The sequence below is a fragment of the Pygoscelis adeliae genome, unplaced genomic scaffold (genome assembly GCF_000699105.1).
Source record: "Pygoscelis adeliae isolate BGI_AS28 unplaced genomic scaffold, ASM69910v1 Scaffold57, whole genome shotgun sequence".
Lineage (NCBI taxonomy): Eukaryota > Metazoa > Chordata > Aves > Sphenisciformes > Spheniscidae > Pygoscelis > Pygoscelis adeliae.
In genome coordinates, this window is record NW_008825615.1 from 5,269,142 (window position 1) to 5,291,814 (window position 22,673).

Sequence of the window (22,673 nt, forward strand, 5' to 3'; positions counted from 1 at the left end):
TGTAAACCTCCCCATGATCAAAAAAGCCAAAATTCCACTGATGACACCAGCCTCTGAGCCACGTGTTTATCAGGTGTGTTTTCCTGTTCCTTTCAGTATTCTTCCCTGCCACTGTAGGGATTGAGGAAAATACTACCCATGCTCCTGATCCTTCAACCAGTTGCCCCAGTGCCCTGAAGTCCCTTTTGATCGCTTCTGGACTTCTCTCTGCAACATCAATTTCCACACACTAAAACTAAGTACCTTGCTTATATCACCTCACCCCAATCACCTTTACAGAAGAGGCAACAGTTTCCCTGAGGGCACACAAACACACAAGTCATCAGTTCATCTGAAGATTAAGTACAAGAAACTGATGTATAAAGAAATACAGCTAACTACTGAAGACACTTGGGATCCTGCTGGCACCAGAGTTTTCACAATAAATTTACTTTAAGCAATGCTATCTTGGCAGAGATCAAGAACGTCTGCATCTTCTTGGGATTTGTGAATTAGGCATCTAAATATCTAATTCATCCAAGAGGCTGGATCCAGTAAACACTGTCAACAGGAAGACAGCATCCCAGTTAAACAAACAGCATTCACAACAGCTGCCACTTGGACAACTCTGATGTTACTGCTGCCCATTTTTTTAATACTTACTGTAAATACTCTATTGATCATGAAGAGGCAGCTCTAGATACAAAGTCTTCCCTGCCCGAGAGATTAAAATTTATATTACTCTTGATTCCTCCTTCTTAACTAGTCCTGGTCAGAAGCCTAGAGGAGTGAAGAACTGCCTATCTGCCTGCTGATGCTGAGTTGCCAAGCCATGTTAATGGATGCAGAAGACACTAAGCAACAAGTGCGAGCTCACCCAGAGCAGAGGAGTTATGGATTCAAATTTTTAACCTGAGGACTGCTTAGAAAAAGTCACTGGATAAATTACAGGAAACAGATATTCTTTAGCTTTTAGGTTTTTAAACTAAAGCGTGAGCTGGTCATCCTTAAAGAAATTCAGGGATGTAAATCAATGTCTCATTTAAGTGTCTAAGATTTACAGACAGTCCCTGCAGATGAAAATGGATTTCAGATGTTTATTTCCCAATCCTTCACTCTTCTTCCCTCTGCCCACAATGTGTGAGCTACTTTGAATACCACTTAAAGATGCCAAGTATCTGGCATGCGTACCTAGGAAGAACAGAGGTACCTTGTTTAGGGTTGTGGATTTCACTGCAGGAGCTGAGCACTAAAAAGTTAGGCAAGGAATAGTCAACTGTCTCTGCAACTGGCTGTAGATAAAACAAGCTCTGTAGAGCCTGTTTTATTTCTATCCTATCACCATAACACAAACACACACCTTATTTGGGCACTCAAAAATACTTCCTCGAGAAGCATGACAAATTTAAGCTATGAGAAAAGGTTTATTAGTAAACAGGCAAAAGAACAGAGAAAACCTAAGATTCTCATTATTAAAGTATGTACACACATTTTAAGCAACGGTTGAGGACTACTATCAAAACCCTCTTGGGATATGCAGCCACCTTCAAAAACTAGAGGATATAAGAGGTAATTTCCCCCCAAGACAAAAAAAAAAAGCACCATCTCTGTTAAAAGCAACAAACTGAATTTTTCCATGAAGACAAAGACCATCTTTACAGCAAGAACAGCCCTAGACCTCCATCTGGAAGTAACCAGAATGGAACTAAAGAGCTGGGGTAAGTAATGATGTGATGGAGCTAAGGTGGTCATATCATTCCTTTGAATAACCACCTACTATGGTACCCCTGAGAACAAAAAAATAGAACAAACTTAGGTCCTTTTGTTCAATAACATGGCTACAGCAACAGAAAACAAGGCCTAGATAGAATTCAAATGCTTTTACACAGGCATGATAAATGAAGGACTGAGGGATGGGCTTTGATGTTGCTGTTCCACACGTTCTCAACTGCAAATATCGGAGATGCCAAAGAAGAAAAATGACACTGCTAATGCGATGCTACAGAAAGTTAAGAGAGCTTTGACAGAAAGCATTCGTTGGAGAGAGACTGAGGGCAGAGGAAACAAACAAACAAAGAGCTTTTGATATGTATTTTCTATCATATTCAACAAAAACAAGAACTTCCTGTATTCTTGGGTTAAGGGCCCCCATAAATTTAATTTGTAAATCAAGAGAACAGCAAAGGCCTATTCCATCCCTTTTTTCTCCTCCTAGTGGAAATAATCTGTAATACGCTGAATACTAGTTAATTACTTGGATAAAAACAGGCAATGACAGTCTTTGTTATTAGGAAAAGAGATGGTCCTGACAAAACAGGATTACAGGCAGGTTGGAAACCATGAATAAAACTTTTTTGCCCTAATGGTAAAAAAAATCCTGCTAACTGCATCCTGTAACTCTTCAATAATTGCAGCTTTAGTGCATGATGTATATCAGCTGAGGCTGGCTGAGGAGGGAAGGTGGGCAAAAGTCTAAGAGGCAGACAAAATTTTCTTTCATTCATTCCTGTCTAGTTACTCCTATGATCCACTTTACTGAAGTAAATGAGAGTCAGCCAGTTTGGTGATTGCTTTAGACTGTAGTGATTTACAAGACAATGGATTTTGATTACTGTTTGACTTAAATAGCTTCCTACATAGGACAACAGATTGCTGAGAGAATTCAATTCAACAATCAAGAGGTTCAAACATTGACTCTTACTAGACCATGAAATCCTGGCAACACATTTTAATATTCATATGAATGCACTGCTCTTCCACTTTACAAGCAAAATTCTTCGGCCAATGAAAATGCACCATGTCTCAAGAGCCATAATATTCCCCTTGGGACTCAGTTAATTTAGGAAAACTGAAGCCCACTAGTTTTATACTTGGGAGCCGCCGGTGACATGAATAATTATTTTTAAATCTTATTTGTCCCTGAGCAGGCAAGACTTTTGTAAACTGATGAGTTAAGTACTGTCCTGGCAGTTGCTGACAAAAGATACTGCAAACTATACACGGCCGGCGTAATTTATTGTCACTCACAACTAGTTGGAGCATGTTTATGATTAGTCTCTTCCAGGCAATTTCAGTAATTAATGAATCATACAAATTGTATCCTAAATAAGAAAAGATTCAAAACCATGGTTCTGATTAATGTGTACTTTTTCAATTGCACAAGCACACATACATACATTTCATTATAAAATTGTCAATGATATTCAAACATTTCTCTCTTTCTGCTTTCCACTGTACTACATTTCAGCTTGGTATTTTCATGAAGAATTGTGAATCCTTTCCCACACAAACATCCTGTAAAGGCATTAAACTACTACTTAGAATTCTTGAGTTTGCTTTTCTGCTAAAGGTATCAGCAGTATATTTGAACATTTGCAAAATTCTACATAAAGACTTCTAGATGGAACATAAGAAGAAAGAGAAAAATGAAACAGGCAGTAAAGTCCCAAATAGGATAAGAAAAGTTCCTAGAGGCTATGGTCATGTCTCAGTATCCATTCAGATTCTCTTAACACAAAACAACTTCAAAACAACTACCCTAAAGGTAGGGTAGCCAATTTCCAAAGGGGACAAGGCTTAAAAAAAAGGAAGGAAACAGCACATAAGTTGTTTGGGGTTTTTTTTTTTTGCTTTGTTTGAACGGAGCAGGCGATTCATGACTCTTGACAGCATCTTCGAAGTCAGTATTGATGTTTTAAACATAGTACGAGAAGCAGCAAACACCTACAGTTCACTGAAACACAGCTCTTTTCCTTATGGGTCTTGTTCGAAAGAGATTATGAAGTGAGGTGGGGCAGATGGATGAAGTATTTGTTGAACCAGAACAAGACACCAGAAAACAGTCTCTTCCGAGAGCCCTACACAGCTCGACTTCACTCTAGAATCCTGAAGGCAATGTACCATTGTCTTCTATTTTAGTGTTTTGATTAACTCCTTAAAACAAGAGGTCCAAGAAACAGACACAGGTCTCTGTACAGAACCCAGGGTCAAGGATAGGATCTTCTGGCACATAATTGATGCATCAGCCATGCTCCAAATTACAGTATCAGCTGCACCTAAAAGAAGTACAACCAGTGAACTGAACTGTCAACAATGCTGATAAACGAGTGTGACACCACTAGGGATCACATCACATAAATCCTATGTAATGCAGCACCCTGTGACTGTATTTGGCTATGACAGCTTTGAATATAGCTGAACTGCACTGAAAGAAGCCAGATGTAAAAGTATTTTTCTTCTCTCTCCAAAGTAACAAATTAGACTCTGAATTCCTTAACAATAATTCTTTTGAAGTTTTGCACAGCTGTATATATGAGGGATGTAAATAAGACATGTATGAAGTATCTTAATTTCTGTTATAGGGATTTGACATCTAAAACTAATTCCACATACTATGAAGCTACAGCCAGCTCAAGTTTACCACAGCGGGTTTCCAGGCAAGCTTCAGACACTGCCCATGTAAAAAGAATTTAGTGTCCTCTCTGAACTGCCCTACTGCAATGAGCTGTGCAAAACCTTCACCAGAAACATAAAACACACATGGTACTCTGAACAGCACGGAGAGTTGGGAATCCCCAGTGCCTCCAACTGTTGCATTTTTCTGAAATAGGAGAAATGATCTCTTGTTCCAACACATCCCGGACAACAGAGACAAACCTCAACAGAACAGGCACATCTCAGTGCCAGTGAGCAAGTGATGCACCTAGGAGGGGGAGAGATGTACATTTACTATGTCCCTGTGGAGGTGGATGGAGATAGCTGTTGTCAAGTCCCAAATGGGTAGATTAAGGAAAAAAAAGGTTCCTATGCTTCCTTTCTGAAGGGGAAGAGACAAAGTTTCTACTCCACTGGAGCTGCAATTACATACCATAGCTCCTATGGAAGTTTTCCATGGAGCTGGAAATGTTTTCCCATGTTTTGTCAGGCAGTAAAGAACAGTCCATTTGAAAAGTAGAGCCAGTGGCTCCACAAACTGAATCCAGTCTCGCAGAGTTTTCTTATAATACGACAGCATTTCTCTCTGCTTCAAAGCAGGACTTGCAAAGAACCTGCATAAGTAGGACAGTGCTTCTGCTCACAGTAGAGTGACTCAACATGAATGAACAATTTGCACATCAAAAGGCAATGCACCAACAGCAATACACCCATACGAACCTCCAAGAGTCTCAGTGTTGAGGATTCAAAAATTGGTGACAAGCAAAGCACTTGCTCCACAGATCAGCAGCCACTATCACAGATTTTGCAGCATGAGAGCAACAGCTCATCTGTACCACAATTAGGCACAGGATCCTCACAAGCTTTTCTGTAGCAGCCATATAGGGATGCGAGATTATGCCAGGAGAAGGTGCAGAGGCAGGCCTTCAAGCAGATGATTTAACCTCAGAGCATTCATCCTTCACCCTTAGCAGCCATGACTTAATATTCCTCCTAGATGTTTCCAGAAGGCTTCTTCCAAAAGATTGTGTGTCTGACAACTGTATGCAGACTTCTCAGCTGCTCTCCAAACATGGAGGGAGAGGAGAAAAATTAAAAAGGGAAATTCAAGAGGCTACTTTTATTTGTAGTTCTTTGATTTAAATGCTTTTAAGTAATATTTCCTTTTATTTTACCTTCCGTATCTTAAATGATTTTTTTTTTTTTTCCTTTTGATACTCGTGTCAATTTGGAGTTTCAGGTCAAAAAAATTCTATCCAAAGTGCACAGCTTTAGGCAACTGAATCCAGGCAGAAAAACTCCAAGTACATGTCTTTGCTGGTTCCTACAGCTTCCAGTGCTTTATAATTAGAAACATCTCAAACAATGGGACTCAACAGTTACAGCAAGTAATTCTGCTGCTGTTTTTCTTCCTTTACATCTAATGTACAGATAATTATCTCTTTTCCAGTTCTCAAAGGTTTCTTCAGTTATTTAATTTGCTCTACAAAACGTTGGAATTGCTTTTCAAGATGAGGCGTTAAGTGTAATCCACAGTCATTTCTCTTTTTATTCACTTTTTGAAGATGTTTCTCACAGCCCTTTGTCCTCCTTGACAGCTCCTGACAGTTTTATACGTTAGGATGGCAAAGGGAAAGTTGTGTCAAATACTATAGCTGCATTGGTGGCTGTCTGTACAAACGCTTTTTGACAGTTAGTAAGGTTAGATACAACAAAATTCCTAATGTTTTTATACTGCAGGCATTTAAGCATCCTCCTGGAACCAAAATTCATAGTGTTTGCCACTTTTTCCAGATGACAGCCTTGTAATTAATGATAATTTTATTTTAAACCTATAATCTTGATGTTTCAATCACCATTTGAGTAAACAGTGATGATTAAAACTGAAGCATAAAGTGTCCCTGGGAGATACTCTGGTACACAGCACATGAAGAATTAGTTAAACAATTTCCACTACTAATTCTGAATTCTACATATTTATTTCCATATTCAATTCAGTTTAAAGAAAACCAAACCTCTAAAAAGAACTTTTCAATAGATCTTTATAAACATTGCAATTACTACACACATTTCTCCTTTTTTCCTAGAAATCTGGAAACTATCATGATTATTCCTTAATAATTGGTTTATACAATTTTTAAACTCTTTGAATCTGATTGAAGTAATGGCTGCCGATAGGAATGACTGTTAAGTCAATATTTTGGTGGAAGCAAGATACCAAATATCTCATAAAAAGCTATCTGTTTCAGCGAAGTTATTCAGAGAAAAGATGCCACTTGCAAATTATGTGGACATATACATAATTCCTGAATGATTTCTAAAAGCACTTTGCAGACTTGAAACGTCCCTGATCTATTTAAGCTCCCTTAAACGTCCCTTCTCTCATTTAAGATGTAACACTTCTTGCTTAAGCTTTGCTTTTCTTTCTGTCCTCTCCCCAGGTTCCTCCAATCACCAAGTAATCCCTCTCTGGATAACCTCTTGGTTGTGCTCCTACAATTAACTTTATTTTAATTATTTATTAACTTCCCATTCGGGTAGAGGAGGGGAACAAGTGGAAACACTGGATGTCATCAACTATGAATAAGTCCTTACTGAGTGCCTGCTCAAGTTTTCTTTGTTCTGTATCCTGTAATCACACAAAAAAAAATAAAAGGAGTCACACTTGCATGACTCTCTATTCCTAATACCACACAAATGGTATGTATGCTCACATCCTTTCAAAACACTGGCCAGGAACACCTCTAATTAAAAACTAAGTATCACACCATGGTGACACTGAAATAAAAAACAACCTGGTATTAGAGACACAAGGCTCTAGTCCTGGAAAATCTTCAGTATATGAAGTTTTCCTTCTGAATGCTGTACATCTAACCAAAATAAGGGCATATCCACCCCCCACCCTCCCCCTTAGTATGGTAATGATATTTGTTTGATACTTACATTCTGGGGTAAATACTTAATACCCAATGAGTGGGATTCATTTTAAATTGAGACAAATGGGTACATCTGTCCACAGGTGTAGCAGATGTCTAGGCTCTCATTTTGCTAAAGGCAACTCTAGAGCCCATCCTAAAACAGGGACCTAGTACCTGGGTCAGCATTCTTTAGGCTCCATGGATTATAGGGATACGATCTTAATTTACTATAATGGTAGTGTAGTTACGTACACGTGGATACTAAATTGGTATGTCTAAGTCTCAAACAATTCCACCATCATGCCCATTCCAAGCTACTCTAAAAGACAGAATGAAAACCAAAAATCCTAAGACAGACAATGGAATTCATTACTTATGGGAAATCTTGTGAAGACAAACGGGGGATATTTCAGTTGAATGAGGAAACTAACAAGATGATGCATGGAACAATGCAAAATGATGAATACAGACAAAATGCAGCTCAGTCCTATTTGCTGTTTGTGCCGGGGACATGCCATTTCCGAATGCTTCACTCATTTGCTGTTTTATTTTTAAAACACAAATTTGCAAATGTCTAGGGAGTGACAGAGATCTTCTGAAGCAAACCAACCTATTAATCTAGGTGCACAAGAAAGAATAAAAAATTGTACAGTCATTACTTTGAATATCTACACTATATCTTCATATAGCAAGAGAAACAATGTGTTTTTCTCTCATATTTTCTATGAAGTTGTTTTAATCTGCCTTGTTAACAATTTATAAAAGTCCTATACTCAGGAATAGACTAGAAGAACTTGCATGCATGAGCAAGAACTTTTTCAAATGCTTTAGAGCATTTATTGTCCATATAACAAAAAAGAACAATTACAAAAATCTCTGAGAAGTACTCTTCAAAATATAATAAGACAAACTAATATTTTAAGAAGTGCATAAAAGCAGGAGAATATTACAGTATACTGAAATGGTGTAGGAAAGATGGAAGATGTTTTAAACTTACCCTATTGACATTGTTGTTTCTTAAAATAATCTGAATTAGATTTTTCTTAAATTCTTCCAGCTTCTTGAAACACTTCTTCAAAACATGATTAGATAATTTAGTATCAGTTATTAAACTGATCAAAACACAAACTGCTTCAGTAAGAAAATTAGAAACTGGAAATTTAGGACTGTTGTAAAAAATAGTCAGTCCATCAAGCAACTGAGACACTGAATTGAATACGGTGAAAGAATCATTCTCAAGCTCTGTGAAGTCTGCTTGAAGAATTCCTCCTTCTGACAGTTTTCTTATTTCAAGCAGATGTTGCAAAAACTGCACTGGAGCAGTCAGAGATTCCTCCTTGCTAGTACAGCGAAGATTGAATGGGGGAACTCTTTCCAACCAACGTTTAGAAGTGTCGACATGCTCAGATTGGTGAAAATCAGAAGCTATGCCTAAAGAATCAAACGCATAGTCATTAGACACATCACACCCAGAGTCTTCTAGCTGGCTTGAGTAACTCATAGGGTTTATACATTCCTGATCCAGAAGAGTTTCAGCAGAGGCATCTGGTTTTCCTGAAACACAAATGTAAAAGTTACGTTTGTGTGATACTTAAATACATGCTTATAGAAAGTGTCGTATTTCCTTTCTCGTTTTGCTTCCATGCAAAAATCACATAATACATACGTATGCTTGCTCCCCAAGAACTTCCCATGACTAGAATTTACTGTGGAAGAAGGTGACATTTTTAAATTAAAGTCAAAACTTTCAGAAGGTAGTATATGTGAACAAGATGTTTTATGCTCATAGTAATATGACTAGCAATTTTGAGTTTAAAATTCCTCATAGTTTTAAGTTTTCACATATATCATTTAAGTGGACATCACACAAACAATTTAAGTGGACATCTATACTCTCATTAATTCCCAGGGAAGGAAATGCATGTAAATTTCTGGCCCCCCAAACATTTTCACTACTTTTATTCTCAAGAACTCAGATTGCTTTTAAAAGACAGTGAAGATCTGTTACTATAAATGCATCAAATAAGATCTTCTCCTTTACTTGTACTCTTTCTCCCCAGGTCAGGTAAGGAATTCTAACAGAGTCAAAGTTGCACAGAACATTACACTTGAGCTGTTTATTATTTAACAAAGAAAAACATTGAGAATCAAAAATTTCTCTAGTCACCACCTGTATCTCATATCATCTTCTTCAAAGACACACAAACTACATTACAGAAGATATGCATTGCAGTCACACCATTAAATTATTTTCGTACACCATTGTAGAATCTCTTTCATCCTATTTCACACATTAGATACATTTAAGTCAGTGCCTCTGGGCATAAACTCAGTGCTAAGTGACAACAGACTCCCTCTGTGCTATACATGCTACCTATGCCAAAAGATTACAGTCAAAACAAGCAAGAGACATTAGAGCAGTGAAGTGGAAGACCAACACGCGTAAACATCTCGGTGCCACGAGGCAAGGCTAGAACCCCATCTGACCAACTCCTGGCTGTGCCCTGCTTACTGGGGCACAGCCACAAACTGCTTCTCCTCTCACTCTTAAAAAACATGCATATACTGTTCATATTTTCCACAAGGATCCAAAGCAATACCATACTCCTCTGTGTTTGTATGCTTAAATGAATAAAAAGATTTTATAGATGGTTTGGTCTGATGGGATATAAATGTTGTATTTCATGGCAAGTTAAAAAAAGGCATTTTTAACACAGAAAACATCACTAGGTGGCAATCTACAGTATTCTGTACATTAATGAAACACTACTGTCGAAAAGTTTATACAGACTTCATTAAATACACAATTTCAAATGGAATTCTGACTATTACTTCAGTCTCTGAAAACATACCAGATCATCCAATGAGGGTACTACTACTGAGATCAAAACTGGAAACGTGGTTTATTTATTTATTGTTGAGTTTCATGCCTTCAACATTCAGTCATACTCAAAATTGAACAGGATTGGTACCAACTGACTCACTAACTGTATGGAAATCAACCAACAGTTCCAGGAGGTAGGAAAAGCAGGTCTTGTAAGGCCAGCCTAGCATTTTATATATTAACACTGTTCCCAAATGCCCTGCATAGCCAAACTTGGAAAGCAAGCAAAGAAGCAAAGCACACTTCCCATGGTCTGACTAACAGAAACGGGCATCAATCTTTCATGTCTTCTCTCCCTAGGGTTTTGAGCAAAAGACATTCTAGAAGAAAAAAATTGAAAGTTGTTTTTGGTGCTGTTTAAAGAAAATAAGCCCTTCTAGGGAATCCATCTCCTGTGAGTTTCACTATGTGGATATTTTGTTCCTGTTTTTAACCCCATGGGGCAATATGAAAATTGATCATGAGGACGTAGCGCCAGGAGTCAAAAGAAGCAAAGCAAGAACTATGTGCAAAAAAACCCAGATGTATGTTCACTGATTCTCTTGTTGAAGGAAAAAAATAGCAGAGGTGAAAGAAAGGAGAAGGAAAGAGAAGAAAAAGGGAAGACAAGAATAATGCAGAAATATCCATAGGAACCAAACTTAAGACCACCCCCAAATGAAAAAGGTAGCATATACAATGAAACACTCCTACCAGTAGGAGGCAATGTTGGATTTATGCTTAGGTTCCTACTCACTGAGATACCAAACTCCTGTCCCATGATAAGCTTCCAGAAAACCCCAGTAGCAGCCTATTTCCTGTTCAACGAATAATACAAAATGCTTTAAAAATGTTCAGTCATTGATATGTTCTAGTCATCTGGGGAGGAGGTGGAAGTTATCTTTTAAAAAAATTAATGAATCACCCACCAGGAAATACTCATTATTTCCCCCAAAATGTCTAGAAAAAGTTTATAATTTATTTCTTGAAAGAAGGTAAACTAATCACTTTGTACTTGCCTACTATTTAAATGAGAAAGCAGTCTTGATGTTCACACCATGTGGTTATCAAGTACAAAAAAACAAAAACAAAAACCCAACCCAAACAGCATTAAGCCTGCCTCACACTAACAATCATCTTTAAACAGTAATTTCAAGAACATTTGAATATAAATATACTGGAACAAGAAATACAAAAATTTAGTGTGCGTGATAACCTAACCACAAAATTTTACAATGCCTTTATCTAGGTAATGAAATATCTGGTCATGAGCAATTTTACAGCCCATTTAAATATGTCACATCAGATTCAGGAAATATTTAAAGTCTTGACTCCTATTTAGGACTTTAGCTCCTTACTACATTAAGATCCTGAGCTGAAAATCAGAACTGTGTGCTCCCCAAACAAAGCAAGATACGGTCACAAGAACAGCCTTGGGTTGAAAAGGCTGAAGAACGGACATCCCTCTACATGTATCCACTAATGCAGAAAGTGTTTGGCCAGAAAACCAGCAGTCGTTCAAGGGACAAGGGAGTGACTTGCATACTGTGTATAGTGTGTAAGCAAGGTTTGTAGGCACTTCTGTGAAGCGTAAGAACTCAAATGCACATACTGCTGTGGGACCATAGAACACGGAGGCTTTTATCAGGGGAGTGAGATGCCAGTAAGTCTTATGATTAGAGAGTGTGGAGTCTTCAGCTAGTCCTGAGGAAGTGGAGTGTGGCAAACACCAAAATCCACCCCATCTCCCAGGTGAACTCTGTCACTTCTGAATAGCCACCTTAATACAGACACCAAGACTCAGTTCAGGGACAAGAAAGGGAGGAGGGGGAGCCAGCTGCTTCATCAGGACAGGAAAACACCTTTTGTCTCCAGAGTGCCTGTTGCCAGCAGTATGGTCATAAGGATTCTCAGAGCTGTGAAGAGACAAGGGAATGACCCAGCTCCTGGTCCTATTCCTCTTATGGAGTAAGAGAGGCAGCATTTGTAATATCCATGTAGCAGGAGCAGGGGTGGTAGAAGATGCTTTCTCAGACACCTGCACTACTGGTTGTCCCAGACCAGACAGTGTTTGAATGAGGAAGGCCATGCTATATGTGGTTCAAAATTTAAAAACTGAAGAAGGGTCCTCAACTGATGAAATTGCTGTGGAATCATAAAATAGCCTTCAAGTCTTTTGAAAAACTTAATACACCTGCAGTTACACCACCAACAGGGATTGTAGCACAGAAAACGGGCTTGAAGGTGGCAGATGTAAGAAACAAAGTGGAAAGATGATTTGAATTCTGCAAAGAAAAAGTTACTTCAGTTTGAAGCAGTAGGCATTGTTTATATTCTCTCACTTTGTGAGCACACGCATGGATTATCACTTGAAAATCAAAAACAATGACATTAGACATGTAAAGCTCTTGTAAAACTCAGTTACAATTGACAGGCTCAGTTCAACTTCTAAAAAAAAAAAATGAGAGTTAAAAATTAGACAATCTTAGAAACCTCTTTGATGATACTGCATTCTGCTTTCCAAGTAGGTGTTCAGTCAATAACTTCTAAAAGGAAATGAAAACATATGTGAAATTATTCCTATTTTTTCCTATTGTGTTCACTTCTCCACTTCTGCATTTTTCAGGACTCTGTTATTCTTCATTTAATCTTCATTGATTGGTTTGTTACAAGTGCACTTTTCATGAACAATGAATCAAGTTTATTCTCTTCTTAAAAAAAAACCAAAACAAAACCAAAAACTCCTCACACGTATTAACTGTTTTCTTTACCTTTTCTTCATGTGTAAGACTGTCTCTATTCTGCTATTTTCATTACTAACCAAGCTGGCTGGTTGAGAAAAAACATATCTCCTCCCTCATGAACTTCTATGTGTTTAGCACACCATTGTTGTCCTGATCTGGAACCAAGCCAAACTTCTGTATATATCAAAGCAAAGAAATATTGTCTCACATATTTGAATATTTTGAAATAATAATGAAAAAATTATAAAAAGCTTCCAGGATTCTCCAAATGAAGAAATTTTAGAAGCTGTGTATCCCACACTTTGCTTCTGCATTTCCATGTTTTTTTTATAAACAGCTTGGAAAAGAAAGCTCTTCTTTTTAAAGCTAAGGTATTTCATGCTGACATACTTTGTCCCATTTAGGAATAATTTCACAGAAATGAATATAGGACTGAGTATCTAAAATTCTCAAATTAATTGTTCAATGACAGAATTTAAATGTTTCTTGGAAGGCTCAGAAGCATATACTTCAATTTGTTAGGGATTTTGCTTACATAAAGCATCTAAATGTTTAGAATTCAGTAAGAACTGAGAAGGATTTTGAGGATATAAATGTTCATTTTTAGGGGATTTCTGTAGAAGACAGTACAAATCTTTTGTAGTTCAAGTCAAATAAAGAATACTTGCAGCAAAGATATGGAAGGATCAATAATCAGGTGACTTGGGTCAGTTAATGCTCATCAAGCAGCTTTCACAACAATCTAACATATGCTTTACAATATCAACGATCTCAATAAGATGACTGAAATTTGAGTTCTAAGCTACATAGGTGATATTTCAAGATATTAAGTAAATTAATGTTACCTGTGAAGACTACCTGTCTGAACTGGTAGTACTATGTCTTATTAAAAATTATTTGCATCATCAAACAAACTGAACTTCGCTAAGAGACAAGTATCAGCCAGTGCAGATAGCAATGATCGGGGTGCAACTGTAATGAGCTGAAGGCTTAAATGAGGTGGACACCCTAAGAAATCAGCTAGGGTGTGCATTCCTAAAAACGTCTCTTTTCTTGAATACAATATGGTACAAATGTTTGGCTTTTGTGTTTATATACCCAGAAGCTCACAAACAAAGATCTGCTTGAGGAACTCAAATCTAAGTTTGAGTTAGGTTAAGGTTGCCCAGAGAGGTTGTGGAATCTCCATTCTTCAGAGATACTCAGAAGCTGTCTGGGCATGGTCCTGCACAATTGGCTCTAGGTGGCCCTGCTTGACAAGGGGGTTGGACAAGATGACCTCCAGTGGTCCCTTCCAACCTCAACTATTCTGTGACTCTCTATTTCCAGAGAAAAAATTGACTAATCCTTAGCTCCCCACAGCAGACTTATAGGCAAGAGGATCCTAACTGCCATGGCCACACTTGACTAGTTTTTACCATATACATTCAGTTTTCCCTAAAACTATCATTCTGTTACCCAGAAGAAAGGAAATTAATCTATACCAAATTATGAATCCCACTTGCTTTTATGAACCTTATTCCTAAAAATCACTATGCACCTTATCAGGAACTTGATCTTATAGGGAACTTATAAAATAATAACAAACCCTTTCTCTTGCTGGGACAATTGGCTTGGTTTTGCCTTTGTATGGGTTCCTTACACAGAAACCTGGAAAGAAAAGGATGCTTCTTGGGTCTCTTTGCCCCAAGTATGTACTTAGAACAGCTGTAGCAATGCCATCTGATAAGACGGACAACATCTGCTTTCAAAGGAAGAAAGTTTCCACAACCAAAACAGACCTGTTATCCATGGAAGGAACAGTACTCTGAGATTTCAATGAATCATTACACCCCAGCTGGTGCTTTTTCCAGATTGCAAATTAACTTATTTAATTATCCTGAAAAGGCCTCAGCTTTCATGAAGTTCCCCATTGTGTCACTACAATTATGGGGAACAGATTTATCTCATCATCGTATTCCAGGAGCCATATTCCCACAAATCTCTGCTAAACACATTTTAACTCCATTTTTGTCATCTCATGTATCTGTTCTCAACTCCCTGCTCCCCTCCTAAAAAAATAAAATACTTTTTAGATTGTGAGACATTACTTGCAGTGCTGCCTACTTGCATTAGTACCACTAGTAGAAGCATGGGAGTACACTAGTGCACTGTCTGTCTGACACCATCATGCCTTAGAGAAAATGCTGAGATGACACTTAGTTAGACTGGGCTGCCCTTATGAATCTGTATGGAGAGAAGACAACCCTTTAGGGGCAGGGGGGGGCAGGGAGGAAAGGGCAGAGGTAGATAGGAAGAATCTCTTCATGCAGAAACATCACATCCCTAAGCACCAGACAAAAATAATCAGATCTGTTTTCCATGGTGACATCAAACTAAGTGTTGACTGCTGCCCAGTGGGGAATCCTCTCACCTTGGAAAAAGGAAGCTAGAAAAAGAAAGAAGCCAAAGATACCCCTCAGAGGCTGACAATTCCTCTGCAACTGTCGTTCTTTTGCATTCCTTGCGTCCTGCCAAATACCAGGGGGGAAAAAGTGGTGACAGGACACAGCAATCTATAACAGCAGCTCATTCAAACGTACTGACCTGAAGAAATAGCTTTTACATAAACATACCATGATAGCTTGGAAATTCTAGTCTATATTCCTCTACCGTACTACCATGCCATAGGAACTAAAATCTTTGCTAAGTGCTATTCAGGGCAGCTGTAAACATTTCACACCTTTTCATCTTCTTTTTGGGGAGGGAAGTAACTTCTCCGAATAGACTAGTATGTTTTTATTGTTATTATTCAGTCTGATTTGGACTGCTGCTCCCTCTACTAACGAGGAAGGTTCCTTTATGAAGCTGCAGATAACGTATTCACTGAGGAATCTGCATATGTTTTGGTCTGATCTTTCTGAATTCATCTGATTGGTTTCTCTTTGAAAATGAGCTTAAAAAAAAAATCTAGTATCAATTATGTTGTCACACCGCTCCTTTTAATGTAAGCAGGCAGAGGAAAGATCACGTTATTTAAGTCATGGTGGAGAGTTTTGCCCTCAGAGATTTGAAAGCAAATTATTCAGAAAAGATTTTGACTGCTATCACTCTTCCTGCTCTCAACAAAGCAGGACTTACCTGATCTCTCCTTTGCCTACTGAGGAAATGCTGGGGCTTTAAGCTGAGCACCCAGTTTCTGCCTCTCCCTATTGAGCAAGAAACACCTAAGCCATGACTTACAGGGAAGTGGAAAAGGAAGAGGTGGCTGAATTCTGTGGCTCAAAACAAGGCTGCAGGTAAACTGGAGTTGTGTATTGTTTATGATCAGTTTTACTTCAGCTGATGAGCTGGTTGGTTCCAATTCTATACGCTTCTGCTTTTGCAGCAAGTCTGAGCTTCCAGCAAGAAGAAAGGAGACTGAAGTGTCTTCATCCACACTAATCTACAAAGGAAATTGCTCCCTTTTTCCACATGTACAACTAAATGCCTCAAGAAACACACTACGTTAAGGAGTGAAGCCGGACATACAAAATTCTTTTTGTCTCTGGCTCTTATTCCCTAAAGAGATACAAGTTGCTTCAAATGTCTTGACACAGGAAACAGAATTTAGGGGACAGTATCCTGAAACGTCAAACTCAGCCTCAGGACACAGTTAAAAATCAGACATTCATGTTAAGCACATTCTTACTCAGAGTTCAGCATTTACCTAAACACAGAGACACGCTATGGTAGGGTGGGCTGGTAGCCATATGCTACTGTGGAGACTAAGAACACAGGAGGGGACTTCAGGGCATGGCAGATGAAGTTCTATTGTAAATGATCTATAAAACGAAGAATAAACTAATTCTAAAAAAAAGAGGGGGAGGGAAATCTGATTTTTTTTTTTTAATTAGAGGAGCAAGCAGTTCAGTAAATTCCTATCTACTGCATAAGAAGGGAATAATATGAACCAAGATTGAAGGTGAAGTTAAGGAAGAGGGAACACATACTCGATAAAAGTTTTGCTAAAAATATATGCTGGATAACTGATTTGGAACCCTTCAAGAGTATCACCCTAAAGCAACCAAGGCAATAAACATCTATCCTCTAAATTGTCATTCCTAAAATACATACTTGGCAAAACAGGGTAGAGTATTGCATTTATGCCTTCTTAGGTTGGAGTAACAGCTGCAGACTTTTCAGATCTCTTGAACAGAGGCTGCCAAGAAACAATATGATTGTTGATTTGATGAGCTGATAACAGCTAAGGAATTTGTCTTAGAGGACAGGTGCTTCAATCCATGAATCTATCAGTTCACCAATGCTTTGCAAGACCCTTTGTCTTTTCATGTACCTCCAAAGCAAAGTGACAACAGAATACTCAAATATTTTATATTCTTATTCTTGGAATAACACCAACGAGTTTCTCTCCCCCTCTCTGTGAAATTTCAATCTGAATCAAAGAAAGGCAAGAAACTTTGATTAATATGAAATTTTTTTTTTCTACCCACAGGCATAATTGTCAGCACAATACTGGCAAGGTGAAAAATAATGAACAGACAATTACAAAAAGATTTGCTTCTCCTCCTCCTTGGATGGCTGACGTACAGCCAAAAGCACCACCATGTGTGTTGGTTTTGGCTGGGGAAGAGTTAATTTTCTTTATAGTAGCTAGTATGGGGCTATGTTTTAGATTTGTGCTGAAAACAGTGTTGATAACACAGGGATGTTTTTGTTACTGCTGAGCAGTGCTTACACAGAGTCAAGGTCTTTTCTGCCTTTCACACCACCCCACCAGCGAGTAGGCTGGGGGTGCACAAGAAGTTGGGAGGGGACACAGCTGGGACAGCTGATCCCAACTGACCAAAGGGATATTGCATACCATGTGACATCATGCTCAGCATATAAAGCTGGGGGAAGAAGAAGGAAGGGGGGGGACGCTGGGAGTGATGGTGTTTGTCTCCCCATGTAACAGTTACGTGTGATGGAGCCCTGTTTTCCTGGAAATGGCTGAACACCTGCCTGCTGCTGAGAAGTGGTGAATGAATTTCTTGTTTTGTGCTTGCATGCTTTGCTTGCATGCACAGCTTTTGCTTTACCTATTAAACTGTCTTTATCTGAACCCATAGGTTTTCCCACTTTTACCCTTCTGATTCTCTCCCCCTTCCCACCGGGGCGGAGTGAGTGACTGTTTGTGTGGTGCTTAGCTGCTGGCTGGGGTTAAACCATGACACCATGTAAAAGGAATACCAGTATCCTTGTATTCAGAAAGACAGCTGCACACTAAGTCAAGTTAGGAACTTCCAGACACAGCACAGTCAGTGAATATATACCACAGCAATTTCATAACGAACACATAAACTGTAACAACCCATACTACCAGTTTACCTGTAGCAAAGCATGCTCCTCCCACTTAGCGAGGAAACCCAAACTTTTTAGGGTCTCTGAGGTCAAAGAACTAGTCAGGTGGGACAAAAATAATTTAGACAACATACCTTTAAAAATGGATACTTTGTTCTTTCTCCTTCATGTGCTTGTGCATCCATATTGTGTGCAACTTGATGTGGAGAAGGAAAACAGGCATCACAGCTTCAAAGAGCTCACAAATTTCTCACGTCAGGGAAATAAAACTCTATGGGCAGTCTCTAATCATTCCTGAAGCCTCTGAAAGACCTACTATTACTATTACAAACAGCAGGTGGGAGAGGAAAGCTCTCACACTCAGAATGCAAAGCAGGGAAGATACAGCTGCAAAGTGAACCTTGGCTGAAGGACTCGAACTCTTCAGTAGCAGCAGATACAAATGCAGTATCTGATCCTTACTGCATGAGATTTTCTGGTGGCAGATTTTGTGAAACCCTTTTGCATCTTGAATCTATAGAGTTGTTAAGCAGAACACAAGAAAGCCAAAGAAAAGCTGAGGGTTTGAATTCTTTTAAGAGGTTGCATTGTTTTAAGCAGAACACCAACTCCAAAAATAAGGCTGGAGAAAACGAGTGGAGGAGGAAAAGGATCCATGGTATCTTGTAGATTACCTGGCCCTAAGAACAAGCCCAGTTCTCCTCGGCCCTAAAGAGAACTTCTTTGGTGGGATATTAGGTAGTAAACTTGGGCAATATACCATCAACAATAAACCATAACAATGGCTTGATGGATCTATAGTAGCCTTTAGGTGAACAGGATGGAACACCACTTATACAACTTTTCCTCTCAACTTAGATTCAAGCTCCTTGAACCTTCCTATCTCAGCAGTAGCCAACCTTTAGCTTCTAATCTCCATGGGCTTGAAAAATCTCAAAACTGGCACAACACACAAGAAAGGAAATTTTTTCTCCCAGAGCAGATGTCGTCAGTGGTAGAGTGGACCCTATTTCAGGCAGGCTTTGCTTCTATGACCATCTTCCTTTAAATGTCAACCACAGGTGTTCTGCTCTTAATATACATAGTGAACTGCATCACCAGAAGAGTGCACAGATATCACCAACAGATATCCCATCAGGTTTCAGCAATGATTTTTCTTTACTCAAAAGCAAGAGACTGAGCATTTGTCTCCAGTGTAACTGTAACCATGAATGCTCACTCAGCAGTTACATCTGTCTGATGAAGAACACCATCTTTCCAAAATAACATATGGCTCAAATCCATTATCAGAAGAGTTCACATGTCGTACCATGGTTTAAGAAGGCGGGGGTGGGGAAGAAACAGTCAAAAGAAAGGAATACCACACAAAATGGCCATCTCAAAGTTAGACTCCAAGAGCTTGAAAGTGTCCTTTCAATGTTAAGGAAAACCTGTATGAAGAAATAGAAATTATGATACAGTTCAGATTTTCCACACATTGTTGCTCTCTTACACCCAAGTGGTTAAGAGAAACAGAAGGGGAAGACTATGCCGTACTCCTCTTGGACAGCATCTGATGCAGGTGGGGCTGATGTGAACTCCCATAGATATTTCAAATGTCAAAAGGTTTTCTGTCTAACAGGTTTATCAACAGTGAAATCATAAATGTAAACAAACATTTGAAGGGAAAAGCAGCTACACACTAATCCTTCAAATTAGTAGGGTGTTGGTTTTGTACCCTGGAGGAACCGAAGGAATATAGAAGGATTATAGATACCACATACTCATCTCCACTATTTATGATTCCATTAGCTAAACATAGACTGAAATTAAAGTTTGGCTTCACTGAAAAATGAGACTTGGTCAGCTACCCAAGGTATGTTTGAACAGGCTGCTGAGACCATGAAAAATAAAAAGCGCCATCTATGAAAAGCAGCTTACTTAAGTGATTTAGGAATCATAGGACTTTTTCTAAGCCAGTCAGCCCATTGCTAGCAGAATGGAGAGGGAGGTCTTTTGTGGACAATTCACTATATCAATATTAGCGAATATCGCAATGGGTCAAGTGAACCATAAACTGTAGAGTAAGTGTGCTATTTCCCTGTACAGATAATGAAGAAAGCACAGAAAATTCAGTGCAGCTGTAGACATCTAAAATTGTACAAGGTTTATGACATTTTATGTCTGTGAACAAGCTTCACTGTGACTAGGGCAATGAGAATTAACATCCTTTGGAAGAGGTGCTATTCATCAGGGACAGTTGCTTTTCTCTGCCTATCTCGCAACTAGAAGAGCTTACTCTGGCAAGTGAGATACCAGTATTGCTCAGTTCAACAGCTTGGGGTAAAGAATCTTTAAAAAGTTAGACTTGGAACACAGAAGTTGCAGATTAATTGATTTCATTTCTAGTGTTTGATATGTTCTGCTTAATCCACAATTAGAATATCCTCTCCAGACATTAGATGTTAATGAATCTCTCCTGATCATACACATCATATGCAATCAGTTCTTCATTAAGTTCAACATTATCAGTTCAACATTAAGACACCTGTTGCAAACAGCAGCTTGAAAGTTACTTTTAAGTAAAGTTCATGTTTAGAATAGGTTGCAGAGAACAGACACACAAACAGTAACTAAGTATGAATAGTCATTAAATCACTTCTCTAGAGAGAAAGGTCTATTATTAAAAAAAAAGTCATTAGAGCTTCTAGCTAAAGCCTAATACATCCCCCCTCTCAAAGTTAGAATCCAGAAATCTTTTCACAAGGCAATAAAGAAGCTAGTGTTTCAGTACAAAAGCATTCCAGTAAAGCCTCATCAAGTTTTCTATCAGGGAACCTTCTAAAAATCTCAAGTCATAAAGCAACTAGCTAGACATTTTGATTTGAGAGATCCCCTCAACAGTGAACTGTCTCTCTCCTTCAGCCCAGAGTGTTTTGACCTTCATCTCTTGGGGAGAATATTTCCCCAGAGCCTGGACACATCCCCCACTGCCTGATTTCCAAGCTCATCCTGTGCCATTGATCTCTCAGGGTGAGAATGACTCACTCCACATGCACAAGTCAGAGAAACAGAGCTGTTTGAGCTCATCTCTTTTTTTTTTTTTTACCATATTCTTTAACTAACAGCTTTCCTAAATCCTACAATATCAGACTCACAATATTTTATCATATGTCGTAATAAACATTCACAGTATCCACAGTCTAATACATTAACAGAGATATCAGCCATACAGTCCTTTGCCTGCCCAACCTTCCATTACATTAGGGATTCATGCTTTCAACACATTAGGCTTAAATTCTGATTTTAAGCATCTTTAACGTGGTAAAAAAATATGCAATATGTCTTTAAGACATGTTCCAAATGTAAATAGGGTACATCAATATTCTTACAAACTAGTATCTCCAAGGTTATAGAGTAACACTTTGTATTGACAATTTTGTCTGGAATTATTCCATATGATACATATTGGTTCTGAAGGTTAAAAATGTAAGTTCTGAGTATGCATCAAATTCTCAAGCTCAATCCCATCACAAATGAATTGTGTTCTACCACTTCAGGGCTTTGGGAAAAACAGAAAGCTGTACACTGAAGACTCTCCTATCTAGGTACAAGAAATGGTGCAGGCAACATGGTGGCAAACGTCTTAGCAGGGCCTGTTGCGACAGGACAAGGCGGGGTAGCTTTAAACTAAAGGGAGGTAGATTTAGACTAGATATAAGGAAGAGATTTTTTACGCTGAGGGTGGTGAAACACTGGAACAGTTTGCCCAGAGAGGTGGTGGATGCTCCATCCCTGGAAACATTCAAGGTCGGGTTGGACGGGGCTCTGAGCAACCTGATCTAGTTGAAGATGTCCCTGCCCACAGCAGGGGGTTTGGACTAGATGACCTTTAGAAGTCCCTTCCAACCCAAACTATTCTATGATTCTATGAAAGCTGTTTGTTTCCTTGCTACTGCAACATAGTCAGAAATTATTTCAGAAACTTACCATTTTCCAAGCAGAATCTCGGACAGATCTTGTTCAAAAGAAGTTCCTGACGTAATCGAAGAACTTCAGCTTCCAGCGCTTCAACTTTCGATTTCCATCCAAAATCTTGTTCAGATACAGTTTTGGCAAGGTGCTCAGTGTATTCTTTGCAACTCTTCCCTGGTGGTTTTGAATGGATAATTGCAAAAGCCAATGCTAGTTTTGATATTTTCAAATACCAAACTTGATTTTCTCTTCTGCCTTTGATTTCTATTACATTAGAAAAACAGAAAACAAAAAAGTAACTTCACTATGACTCTATTAAGCAAATTATGCACAGTATTTTCCTGGCTTTGAAAACTGTTCAACAGTGAGACCAATTATTTTATTTCTAGTGCATTCCTAAATCATCAAGAAAAAGAGTAGAAATATAAGCATCTGTGCACAATGTGAGAATATGACATA

General features: G+C 38.6%; 1 protein-coding gene across 1 annotated transcript in view; it reads right to left on the minus strand.

Moving 5' to 3' along the window:
- The window catches only part of MEI4 (meiosis-specific 4 homolog (S. cerevisiae)), a gene marked incomplete at its 5' end in the record, with an annotated part of 91,179 nt that extends 68,709 nt beyond the window's left edge, over positions 1–22,470 (minus strand). The window contains 2 exons of the mRNA XM_009333136.1: positions 8,329–8,885; positions 22,230–22,470. Coding sequence (XP_009331411.1) covers positions 8,329–8,885; positions 22,230–22,470 — 798 coding nt within the window. The remainder of the gene's footprint in view (positions 1–8,328; positions 8,886–22,229) is intronic.
- Positions 22,471–22,673: the final 203 nt, after the last annotated feature.